Below are 11,860 nucleotides of genomic sequence, written 5' to 3' on the forward strand. Positions count from 1 at the left end.
GAGAAAAATTGGGCTCTTATCCAATAATTTTATCTTCATGGGCCCGTCCCAGTGAGGCCCAATTAGCAGAATGTAGCTGCCGCTGGCTGAGCTGAACAAAAATGGCGAAGGAATCCATGACCAAAGATGGCGACACTGCTCCACCACTTCTGCAGCAGCTCCACCTTCTCCAATGGCTGCGTGAAGAACCCGCTCCAATTCCAAATTCGACCTGTCTCCTTCCGTTTTATATTTCCTCCTCACCCTCGACGCATTTCTCTCTCCCCACAGTAATCTTTCTCTCCCTCTATCCGACTTGTGAGCTAACAGTACTGTGCTCTACTGCTTCAACCGTCAATCTCTTACCTGGTCTGCTTCCTTTCCATGTTTTTATAATTGGGTCATTCTCAAGTTTGTTCTTTGGCGTCTGCATGCTTCAATCTGCCTTGAATTGTTCTTCTTTAGTTCTTTGCGATCAGTGGCAGTTCATGAATTGTGTCCTCTGCCTTCCTGTTTGTTTGAGCTTTTGAGGAGCAATGACGTTCTTTTAGTAATGATATTAAGCTCGATAAACATCTTTCACCGGAACACCACTGGTTTTGTTTTTAAAGGTCGGTGCCATTTTAGAAATTTAGCCATTGATCATCTGATTATGTTTACTGTCATTTGGTGTTGGCTGCAGTAGAAGGCTGCTGGTTTCATTTTCTATGGATTCTCACGGGGCTGGTTATCCAAAGGAGGCACCTTTTGGTGTGGACATGGCAATGGAAGAAGAATATGCTGCTCAGTCGAAATTGCTTCAGGACTTCGTTAGCATATGCAATATCGAACGGGCTTGGACTTTCAAATCTGAAAATGGTATGGTTGCGGCTTCTTATTTTTATGTACTAGTTCCCGTGTTGATCCCCGTTAATTACTGGAAATCGACCTCGGTATGTTGTCAACTTGTGTTAGGAAAAGGATCGATGGGAATGTTTTCAGTCAGCCAACCGAATCTTCTTGCAAACAAGAGGAAGAAATTTATCATATCTGCTCATATTTCGAAAGAGCGTACTGAAGCCCCAACGTTTCAGTGGTCCCCTTTTCCTGTGGAGATGACAGGTGTATCCACAATTGTTCCTTCTCCCTCGGGTTCAAAGCTCCTCGTGGTTCGAAACGCCGATAATGAATGTCCCACGCAATTTGAGATCTGGAGTCACTGCCAGCTTGAAAATGAGTTCCAAATCGCCCAGTCTGTTCATGGTTCTGTCTACACTGATGGATGGTAATCTGATCATCTAATCATATATATCCATTGAGCAGTGGATATTTATTTCTTGGTTGCTTGTGGAATTCTGGAATTGTGTCTATGTTCAGATTAGTTGATGCTTTCCATCAGTATCACTTATTAAAGTTTGCGGTGTATATAAAGAATGAAATGGTGGTGCACTTCTTATAGAAAAGAAATTAGTCTTCAAATTGTATGATTATTTGCGAGGTCTCTTAAGACATCATTCACACACGAATGGAACATATTTGTTTGTGTTACATGTCTATTATCATTTACAGTGAATGATATCTTTGCGGGGGCAAACTGATTTCTGACACTGTCAATGCTAATATTATTACTGCTGCTGCTGCTGTTGCAACTTTGTGCTCAATAAAATTCTTTATAGTTGAAGCGGTTCATTTGGTGCATTGCCATGTAACATTAATTAGGACTAAAAGCATTTTAACTGATTAGGTTTGAGGGTATATCTTGGAACTCAGAAGAGAATCTTATTGCCTATGTTGCTGAAGTGCCTGCTCCCCCAAAGCCCACCTTCAATAGTAATGGGTATAAGAAAGGTGGCTCAAATGAAAAGGACTGCAGCAGCTGGAAAGGTCAGGGGGAGTTTGAAGAGGAATGGGGTGAAACCTACGCGGGAAAAAGACAACCTGGGATCTTTGTCATTAACCTCGAAAGGTTAAGTAGTCTACATTGCAAACTTTGATGATTAGTTCGATAATACAAAAGAGCTTCAGCAATAGAGTAAAATCATTTATTTGGACTTCTTTCTAACATTCAGTGGCGAAGTGCGAACTCTTGGAGGGATTTCGAAGTCTTTAAGTGTTGGCCAAGTTGTGTGGGCCCCAGAAATAGAAGGAATTCATCAATATTTGGTTTTTGTTGGGTGGTCAGCCGATAAAAGAAAACTTGGTATAAAGTACTGCTACAATAGGCCTTGTGCATTATACTCAGGCAGGTCCCCTTTCCATTGTGAAGCTAATGAAGTTGAATCTAAGTAAGTACTTTAAGCTTGTCCCTTTCATAGCAATAAGTGGGAATATGTGGGTGATTAGACTTTTGATGATTTGCCAGAAACAACGTGGCCGAAGATTTTCCTTTGTGTAACCTGACTCCAAGCATAAGCAGTGCCTGCCATCCACGGTTTAGGTACTTTCTCTTCTTATGCTTTTCAAATATATATGATTTGTGTCCGTCAAAGTATATATCATCTGGTTTTTTATGGCATGATAGAAATAAAGTTTTGATATGTGCTATTTTCTGCAACTTCTTGGCGCCTCTAATGATATATATATATATATATATATATTTACTAGTGAATGAATTATATAAGTTTTGGGTAGAAAACTTGTCCAAGGTCCCAAAAGTAAATGGTACTCGTGAATGTGCATTATGTGCACGGTTTCAATTCACATTGAGTTAAATTTTACATTTGTAAGTGAAATTCTAATTGTTTGCTTACTTGTCAGTCCCGACGGAAAGTATCTTCTGTTCTTATCTTGTAAGAGCTCAGTGGATTCTGGGGCTCACTCGGCGACAAATTCACTTCATAGAATACATTGGCTCATTGATGGAAAGTTGAATTCTTCAGAGACACTTTACGATGTGGTGAGCTTCCTACCCCACATGCATGCAAGCATGTGTCATATGCCGTTCTGTTGTGGTCCTTGAACCCTTAATTTTCCGACGCAAATCGTCTAGTGAGAGTTTTTCCTTGAGATTAAATCTGTCACTTCATTCAATCAAGCTTCAACTCCTGTAACTACATCAATATCTTTTGTGCAGATTCCCATTATCATGAATTCAGAAGAAGGATCCTTTCCCGGTCTATACTGCTTAAGCCTTCTTAAGAATCCATGGCTTTCTGATGGTCGCACAATGGTGTTGACTTCCATATGGGGCAGTATTGAAGTGATACTCACAGTCGATGTGTTGAGGTAGCTAGATATCCTTCCTATCGAACTTCTGTTGTGAAGTTTCTAAGACATTATACTTTTATTTTATTCTTTTTAAATCTTTCAATAAAGTGTTTGTTTCTGCACAGTGGGAATGTATCACGTGTGAGCCCAGTTAAGTCAAACTCTTCATGGAGTATTCTTGCGTTGGACAGGGACAATATCCTTGCTGGTGATTAGTGTTTTCATTTTGCCAATATAATCTAGTTGGAGGATAAGATACGGGTTTCCAAGATATTGTTCGTTTTTGCTGGCAGTGACTAGCAGTCCAGTAGATGTTCCCCAGATCAATTACGGTCTTCTTATTGAGAATTCTATAGGAGGTGATTCCTGGAGATGGTGGGATATTTCCAGCCCTATCTTCAAATGCTCCGAGAAGGTCAGTACATGCACTTTGCTGTTTTCTTAAATCCGAGGATCGTAATTTTCATGTTGCATCGAATTCTCTTGGCAGGTGAAAAAGTCCCTCTCAACTCTTCAATTCAATATCATGAAAATTCCAGTGAAGGATGTTTCTGACTGTAGAACCAAAGGTAAGATATAGGCTTTTTTGCCTCTTATTGATTAAGGCTGCAAGTGCATTTAGCTCGGATGTTGCCTATCAAAAGAAAAAGAAAAGTTGGCTGATGTAGCTCTTAGCAAAGAACCAGATCATTTAAAAAAAAAAAATGGAGATGAGAAAGTTGTTGGTTTGAGCTGTTTAATATTTGAAGTTCCGCAGGTTAATAATTATAATATTGACAGGAGTTGGGTACTCACATCATTTGAGTGTGATTGACCACTGTCAGGTGCTACCAAACCATATGAAGCTATTTTCGTGTCTTCAGAAGCAACTAATCCCTTGATAGTAATCCTTCATGGAGGCCCACATTCTGTCTCATTAGCAAGCTTTACAAAGTCATCGGCGTTCCTCTCTTCCCTAGGGTTCAACTTGCTAATTGTGAACTACAGGTAGGATCATAACGATGTCTATTCACTTGATGGCAAAGACGAGTTCTGGTTTTTTGACAGCTCCTGTTCTTTTGTTCGCAGAACAAAACCTCAATTTTTCATTTAGTTTCTTTCCCCTGTGAAATATTTTATACTCGATTGAGCTTATTTTGACATCATGGCTTAATTGCAGAGGTTCGTTAGGCTTTGGTGAGGAAGCATTGCAATCTCTTCTTGGCAGAATTGGTTCACAGGTGCCTGTTGTTCATCTTTCTCATCATCTAACTTCGCCTATCAGTTCCACAATCTAACAGAGGATATCATTTTTCTTGCTTCTAGGATGTGAATGATGTAATCGCTGCCATAGATCATCTGATTCACTCCGGACTGACAAACCCATCTAAGATAGCTGTTCTCGGTGGTTCCCATGGTGGATTCTTAACCACCCATTTGATTGGCCAGGTAAATGATTTATATCGAAACACATCATAGATTAAGGAAAATATTCAGAGTCGGTTACCAAGTTTCTGCGTACTATTTATTCATTCATTCATCTATCCATTTATCATTCATTTATTCATTCTCTGGGGTCAATTGTTGGTTCATTTGATTCATGTCATTCTAAGAAAATAGAAGGATGAAAAGGATTGCCTGTTGATATTATTAGGTTATACGAAGTGTCTAATGGCTGTTGAGAGGTCTTCCAGTTTTTTGTAGCCTTCAATTAAAAAAAAAAGGGGGGGAAACACTACAAGGCATGTTTACAAATAAAATTTTTCAGCAATATGCTGTTCAAACCATTCTTTTTCCTCTTTTTTTTTTTTTAAATTTTAAAGAAATAAAAAGGATTGAGAAAAATGTGAACAGCTGTCCAAAGCCAACTATATCTAATCTGCTAAGGTCTATTGAAGAAGAAATGATAAGTGAAATCTTAAATGCTGCAGGCCCCTGATCGATTTGCTGCTGCTGCTGCACGAAATCCTGTCTGTAACCTTGCACTGATGACTGGTACCACCGATATCCCTGATTGGTGCTATGTGGAATCCTGTGGACCCTCTTGGAAGGAAAACTATACGGAAGCTCCTTCTGCGGAGCACCTGTCTCTCTTCCACAGCAAGTCTCCCATTTCACACATCTCCAAGGTAATGCTGTTACTCGGATTATACAGGTGATAGGTAGGACATTGTTGGTTTCTACATCTTTTGGATTGAACTGACGATAAAACTGGATTTCTCATCCAGTCCAAAAACTGGAATCTAATTTACCTCAATAGCAAAGTGAAAAGAAACAGCTTTGTACGTCTGGGCTCTGGTTTTATTCAGTTTGGTTCTGGTTATATGGCCCTTAGACTCTGTATAGAACAAGGTTCTGGTGATTTGTTTTTGGGGATATATCGCTGACCCATAAGCACAGTGCTGTTTAGTTTTTTGTCAAGGACCGAGGCTGAACTGAAATGGGTATTTCCTGAAAAATTGAACCTAACCAAACCAGATTTATTGGTTTGGTCCCGGTTATGTTTTCTTTGCCAACCTCTAGAAGAACAGAGTATTGAACTGAGGAAACCTTTTAGATATAACACTTCTCGATGGTTCAATCTTTGCAGGTGAAAACACCGACTCTTTTCCTACTAGGAGCTCAGGATCTGCGTGTTCCAGTGTCCAATGGACTACAAGTGAGATTCTCTTTGCTTAGAAAACGTACATCTTATTTTCATTATATAACAGAGGGGCTTACCGTTTGAAATGTGTGGCAGTATGCTCGGGCATTGAAGGAAAGGGGCGTTGATTGCAAGATCATTGTGTTCCCGAGCGACGTTCACAGCATCGACAAGTGAGTTTTTGTTCAATTCTTTCTAAACTCTCTTGTTACTTGCTCGAGACAATATTATTCAACCCTGAACCGATGCCATTCTGCTTTCTTGCAGACCACAATCTGATTTCGAGAGCTTTCTCAACATAGGAGTGTGGTTCAAGAAATACTGTACATGAAAAGCCGCAGTAAACGGTTTAAGTTCGAGCTCCCGAGGGTTTAAAGATCTTAGGATATGCTTCTCTTGTTTGTTCCTTGCAGTTGGGTCTGCGATTATTTCATGTAAATTTATATTTGATCAATGAAGTTGAATGATTCAACTATAAAAAAGTTCCAAAAATTGGTCAGGCTTCATATGTCGTGACATTTTCCTTTCTTTTTTTTTTCACGAGTCTTAATTCAAGAATGATTTCATATTTCGCATAACAAGCCGTAGCATAGGGTGTGGAATACTAACAAAAAATCGGGATCCACGGTTTTGGAAAATCTTTTGTCCAAGGATACCGATGAAATTTGGTTTCATATCGATTGCAGTTTACCAGGTTATAATGATTTTTTTGGATAATTTACTATTTCAGTTGTGCTTTGCAAACTTTCTATTTCGAAAATTTAGAGTAGTTTCGGTTCAAGTTGAAATCCTTAGCAAACCGTCCCTCAGGCACCCAAAAACAGAGCAGAGCCAAACAAAATCGGCTGAATGTCCGACACAATTTGATGACGATAGTCGAATTCATCAACTCCCGCCTTTCTATTGTTCCCTCCCAATGGCTGTCTATCCTTCTGGTTTTATACCGAACCAAACTGCGACGCCGTGGTTTGGTTCGGTTTGGGTTGAACCGGATGGACACCCATTGATTGACCCTCTCCTCCTCCAATGTATTATTCCCATAGAAGCATTTCACTGTAACAGCAGCCACTCTCTCGCCCGTTGACTCTGCCAGCTGACTCCGGTGGTGAGCTTACAGTTCTGTTCTGTACTTCTACTGCTAGTTTACGCTCTGCTCGTCAATCCTTTCAGCTGTCAGCTTCCTCTGCCTGTTCTCGCTAATGGGCCATTCCTTAAGTTTATTCGAAAGTTTGCTTCTTAATGCTTCAATCAATCTGCTCTGTTCTTCTTCAGTAGCCAGTGCTTGGGTTACTGTTTACCCTTCTTGTATTGGGAATCAGTTGGATAGGTTCTCATGGATTACAAGCTCCAATGGGCGTTATAATCTCTTCGCATATTGATATACGCTTATACATACGTGTTTGTTTTTGGGTTATAATCCTATGTTCTCATTTTCTGTTCAATCGAATTCTTTGTGCTGGTTCTTTAGCATCTGATGCCTTTCATGTTGACTGTCACTGTTCTTTAAAATTTTAATAGAGAACTGTCAGTTTCGTTTGCTATGGACACACCTCTCGGTGTAGACATGGCGATGGAAGACGAATACGTTTCCCAGTCTAAGCTGCTTCAAGACTTCATCAACATCTGTGACATTGATAAGGCTTGGACAGTCAAGTCTGAGAATGGTATGTCTCCTTCCCTGAGACGACATTTCCATTTCAATTGTCGTTTGTCGATGAAAACTGAGTTTATTGTCTTATCACTCTGTGTTCATAGCAGGATCACAGGGAATGTTTCTGGTTAGCCAACCGAATCTCCTCACGGACAAGATGAGGAAGTTCATTGTATCTGCTCATATTTCAAAAGGGAATACTGCTTCTGTGACCTTCCATTGGTCCCTGTTTCCCGTAGAGATGACTGGGGTTTCCACGATCGTTCCTTCACCCTCGGGTTTGAAGCTTCTTGTGGTTCGAAATCCTGAGAACAATTCCCCCACGAAATTGGAAATCTGGGGGCAGGGTCAACTTGAGAAGGAGTTCCAAATCCCCCAATCTGTCCATGGTTCTGTGTACACTGATGGATGGTAATCTAATCGAATTTAGTCATATATGCTCATCGAGTGTGGGATATTTAGTTACTAGGTTGGTTTAAGCGTTTGTCCGTGGTATGCTGGACCCGTATGAATTTAGATGCCCTTCCAAAAGAGATTATGCATAAGGCAAATCAACTAATCTCAAACTTGAAAGATGGATTTTAAGTAAATTGATCGATTAGATCCTTTGACATATTTTCAAGTTGGACACACTTATTTGAGCTAAAAATATCTCAATTGCAGGTTTGAGGGCATCTCTTGGAACTCAGAAGAGACTAATATTGCCTATGTAGCTGAAGTACCGGCTGCCATGAAGCCCATATTCACTAGCTCCGGATATAGTAAAGGTGGGTCAAATGAGAAGGACTGCAGCAGCTGGAAAGGTCAGGGGGAGTTTGAAGATGATTGGGGTGAAACCTATGCGGGGAAAAGGAAACCTGGGATCTTTGTGATTAACCTTGAAAGGTCGGATAACGAAAAATCTAAAGTTAGTTCAATAATCTGTAAAGAGCTTCAGAAGTAGGAGATTTTTACTTGACTTCCTCTCTTTCTTTCAGTGGTGAGGTACGAGATGTTAAAAGGATTTCGAAATCCTTAAGTGCTGGCCAAGTTGTGTGGGCCCCAAAAGCAGAAGGAGTTGAGTATCTGGTTTATGTTGGGTGGCCTGCCAATAGAAGAAAGCTCGGTATGAAGTACTACCAGGCTAGGCCTTGTTCACTATACTCAGTCAAGTCCCCTTTCTCTTGTGAAACTAATGAAGTCGAATTCAAGTGAGTACTCGATTTGTTATTGCTTTGTTACTTTCTTTTGCCCTGCTTCACTATTCTGCGATGCGAATATCAGTCATGGGGTCTTTGAATGATATGCCAGGGATGAAGATTTCCCCATATATAACCTGACTTCAAGCATAAGCAGTTCGTTCTATCCTCGATTTAGGTATTTTGTCCTTTTCTCCTACTCACATGCATATCAATACACGATTATGTTAACAGGCCGTGCTTAGTTGTCACGTTCATAAGTGAAATTCTAACTTCTTGCATACTTTACAGTCCCGATGGGAAGTACCTTGTGTTCATATCTTGCAAGAGTGCTGCAGATTCTGGGGTTCACTGGGCGACCAATTCGCTCTATAGATTAGATTGGCCCAGAGATGTGAAATTGAAGTCATCTGCGACAATTTTTTGTGTGGTAGTTCTCTTTTATTCAATCCGTTGTCTGTTCAACTTACTCTGATCCTATCCCACGCTCTCATATAGCTCTTCAATCCTTCATTCTCAACCTGAGTTTTATCACTTTGTCATAATCTATGTTTCTCTAGTGTAGATTCCTGTTATCATGAACTCAGAGGAAGGATCCTTTCCTGGGCTGTACTGCATAGATCTTCTTACTCATCCATGGCTTTCTGATGGTCGGACTATGATCTTAATGTCCACATGGCACAGCGTTGATGTGATACTTGCAATCAATGTGCTAAGGTAACTAAATCACATTTGTATGTATATATATATATATATATATATATGTTGTTCTTAAATACTGGTTATATGTATACTTTCGATCTTCTAATTGATAAGCAGCATCTCTATTTCTGGGTAGTGGGACTGTGTCCCGTGTCAGCCCGACCGACTCAATCTCATCGTGGAGTTTTCTTGCACTGGATGGGGACAATATCCTTGCTGGTGATTTAATGATTTCATTTTGCCGTATGATCTGGTCAGAAAATTAGCGTTCATTTGTATTTTCTAACGTTTTTTATTTTCCTTTTCCTTGCTGACAGTGTCTAGCAGTCCAGTAGATGTTCCCCAAATCAAGTACGGGCATCTTGTCCAGAAATCAATCGGAAGAGATTCCTGGAATTGGTTGGATATTCCGAGTCCGATCTCCAAATGCTCTGAAACGGTTGGTTTATGCACATCTTGATGCCTTTGGAGGATTTTGCTGGCTTTCTTATTCATTTGTTTGAAATTTTTGGGCAGGTTGAGAAGTCACTTTCAACTCTTCAGTGCAGCATCGTGAAGATACCAGTTAAGGATGTTTCTGATTGTAAAACAAAAGGTGAGATCTACGCGTTTATAGGAGACCAAGAAACGGGTCATTTTAGAAATCATTTGCGAATGAGAAAAATAGGATTTTCTTGAACAATCTTACTCTGTCCTTGTCTTGGGTTCTAACCATTCTTTAGAAAATGATTGAAGTCCTATTGTTGTGCTCGGGTATTTAAATGATCATTGCGTATGATTATCAACTGTCAGGTTCCTCCCAACCTTACGAAGCTATTTTTGTGTCTTCAAAGGCCTCCAATCCTTTGATAGTAATCCTTCATGGGGGTCCACATTCCGTCTCTGTGACGAGCTTTACGAAGACGTCAGCTTTCCTTTCTTCACTTGGATTTAACTTGCTGATCGTAAACTACAGGTAGAATCGCAGTAATGTCCATTTAGTTGATAGGACAGATGGGATCTTTGTGGTTCTTCGGAGGCTCCTGCCCCTTTTCATTATCTGTACCAAACCAAAATATTTTGTTTTTTGGCTCGAGAAACCAAACCTTAATCATGATGGATTCTGTATTGCTTAATGGCAGGGGTTCATTAGGATTTGGTGAGGAAGCATTGCAATCTCTTCCAGGGAAAGTCGGTTCTCAGGTGCCTGCTGTTCATCATCCTTGTCTTCCAACTTCAATCAGCAGATTCTACGCTCTAACTGTGGACATTGTGTTTCTTGTTCATAGGATGTGAACGATGTAATCGTGGCCATAGATCATGTGATTGACTTGGGACTTGCCAGCCCGTCTAAGATGGCTGTTATTGGCATTTCCCATGGTGGATTCTTAACCACCCATCTGATTGGCCAGGTAGCTAAATTGAAGATTCTTATGAAGAATTATTAAAAACAAAAATTTATGGAAATAAAGAGAGATACGACGGGAAGATCTTAATATGCTGCAGGCCCCCGATAGATTTGCTGCTGCAGCAGCAAGGAATCCAGTATGTAACCTCGCACTAATGATCGGCACTACTGACATCCCGGATTGGTGCTATGTGATATCATATGGCTCGGCATGGAAGGATAATTACACTGAAGCCCCTTCTATGGAGCACCTGTCTCTTTTCCACAGCAAGTCTCCGATTTCTCACATCTCCAAGGTGATGCCGCTATTCGCCAAAAAATAAATAAATAAATGAAGTAATGTCATTACGTTGAAGTCCAGAGTTAAGGAACTGACGTAACAAACTTTCATTGTCTCGGTCTTTGCAGGTCAAGACACCGACTCTCTTCCTCCTCGGAGCTCAGGATCTTCGAGTTCCAGCTACCAATGGACTACAGGTAAGGTTCTTTTCCTTTGCTTTGCAAATTATCTTACCTCGGTTATCAAACTGATGAGTTTACTCTCTTGCAAATGAGCATCAGTATGCTCGAGCATTGAAGGAAAACGGCGTCGACTGTAAAATCATTGTGTTCCCTAATGATGTTCACAGCATCAAGAAGTACGACTTCACTTGTTTATTTCGGAACTTTTTTGCTCATATATTCGAGATTACCTAATCCGACTCTGATCCTGTGTAATATCTACTTTCTTGCAGTCCTCACTCTGATTTCGAGAGCTTCCTCAATGTCGGTGTGTGGTTCAAGAAATACTGCACCTGATCAGGTAGCGGCGTAAACATCCTTCTCTATGGTGAATCCTCCAGTGCCCGAGATCCCCATCATTAGAAGATCCAAGAATGCTGGAAATAATTTCATGTCGTCTGAAGAATAATCATCGCGACTTAACGAATTAAAGGAGCAGAAAGTTCCATAATTAACGTAAGTTAACTCGGTCTGTGGGTTTGACCTCTCATGGAACTCTTGGTGAACATGCGTGTTTGAAGCTAGCAATCAGGGTCCGTAACTTGCTTGTGCATCCTGATGATGTGAATTCACCGAGAATATTGAAGGACCTGATTGAACATGTTGCGAGGATGTGCATTGAGAGATATACAAACTGTTATTGATTGAACTAA

General features: G+C 40.4%; 2 protein-coding genes across 8 annotated transcripts; both read left to right on the forward strand.

The window, feature by feature from the left end:
- Nucleotides 1-107: 107 nt before the first annotated feature.
- LOC116195439 (acylamino-acid-releasing enzyme-like) lies at nt 108-6,315 on the forward strand. Of its 4 annotated transcripts, none has more exons than XM_031524628.1 (18): nt 108-269; nt 662-837; nt 934-1,243; nt 1,703-1,924; nt 2,028-2,243; nt 2,321-2,395; nt 2,716-2,854; nt 3,032-3,183; nt 3,291-3,373; nt 3,459-3,580; nt 3,656-3,734; nt 3,990-4,152; nt 4,325-4,385; nt 4,471-4,593; nt 5,076-5,273; nt 5,735-5,803; nt 5,885-5,961; nt 6,056-6,315. In XM_031524628.1, exons 1-18 carry the CDS (start codon nt 127-129, stop codon nt 6,117-6,119), a joined length of 2,472 nt encoding a protein of 823 aa, XP_031380488.1. In that variant the 5' UTR covers nt 108-126; the 3' UTR covers nt 6,120-6,315. The 4 variants fall into 4 exon arrangements, with proteins under 4 accessions (XP_031380488.1, XP_031380489.1, XP_031380490.1 ...); XM_031524629.1 differs by having other exon boundaries at nt 665-837; XM_031524630.1 differs by having other exon boundaries at nt 127-348.
- A 421-nt stretch (nt 6,316-6,736) lies between these two features.
- On the forward strand, nt 6,737-11,860 carry LOC116195440 (acylamino-acid-releasing enzyme-like). Of its 4 annotated transcripts, none has more exons than XM_031524635.1 (18): nt 6,737-6,893; nt 7,307-7,452; nt 7,544-7,850; nt 8,103-8,324; nt 8,417-8,629; nt 8,730-8,795; nt 8,909-9,044; nt 9,183-9,334; nt 9,456-9,538; nt 9,637-9,758; nt 9,836-9,914; nt 10,112-10,274; nt 10,441-10,501; nt 10,588-10,710; nt 10,805-11,002; nt 11,115-11,183; nt 11,268-11,344; nt 11,441-11,860. In XM_031524635.1, the coding sequence occupies exons 2-18, from the start codon at nt 7,329-7,331 to the stop codon at nt 11,502-11,504; spliced, it is 2,259 nt and encodes a 752-aa protein (XP_031380495.1). In that variant the 5' UTR covers nt 6,737-6,893; nt 7,307-7,328; the 3' UTR covers nt 11,505-11,860. The 4 variants fall into 4 exon arrangements, with proteins under 4 accessions (XP_031380495.1, XP_031380492.1, XP_031380494.1 ...); XM_031524632.1 differs by having other exon boundaries at nt 6,738-6,893; nt 8,909-9,047; XM_031524634.1 differs by having other exon boundaries at nt 6,738-6,893; nt 7,547-7,850; nt 8,909-9,047.

This window comes from Punica granatum, chromosome 2, assembly GCF_007655135.1.
Source record: "Punica granatum isolate Tunisia-2019 chromosome 2, ASM765513v2, whole genome shotgun sequence".
NCBI classification, from domain to species: domain Eukaryota; kingdom Viridiplantae; phylum Streptophyta; class Magnoliopsida; order Myrtales; family Lythraceae; genus Punica; species Punica granatum.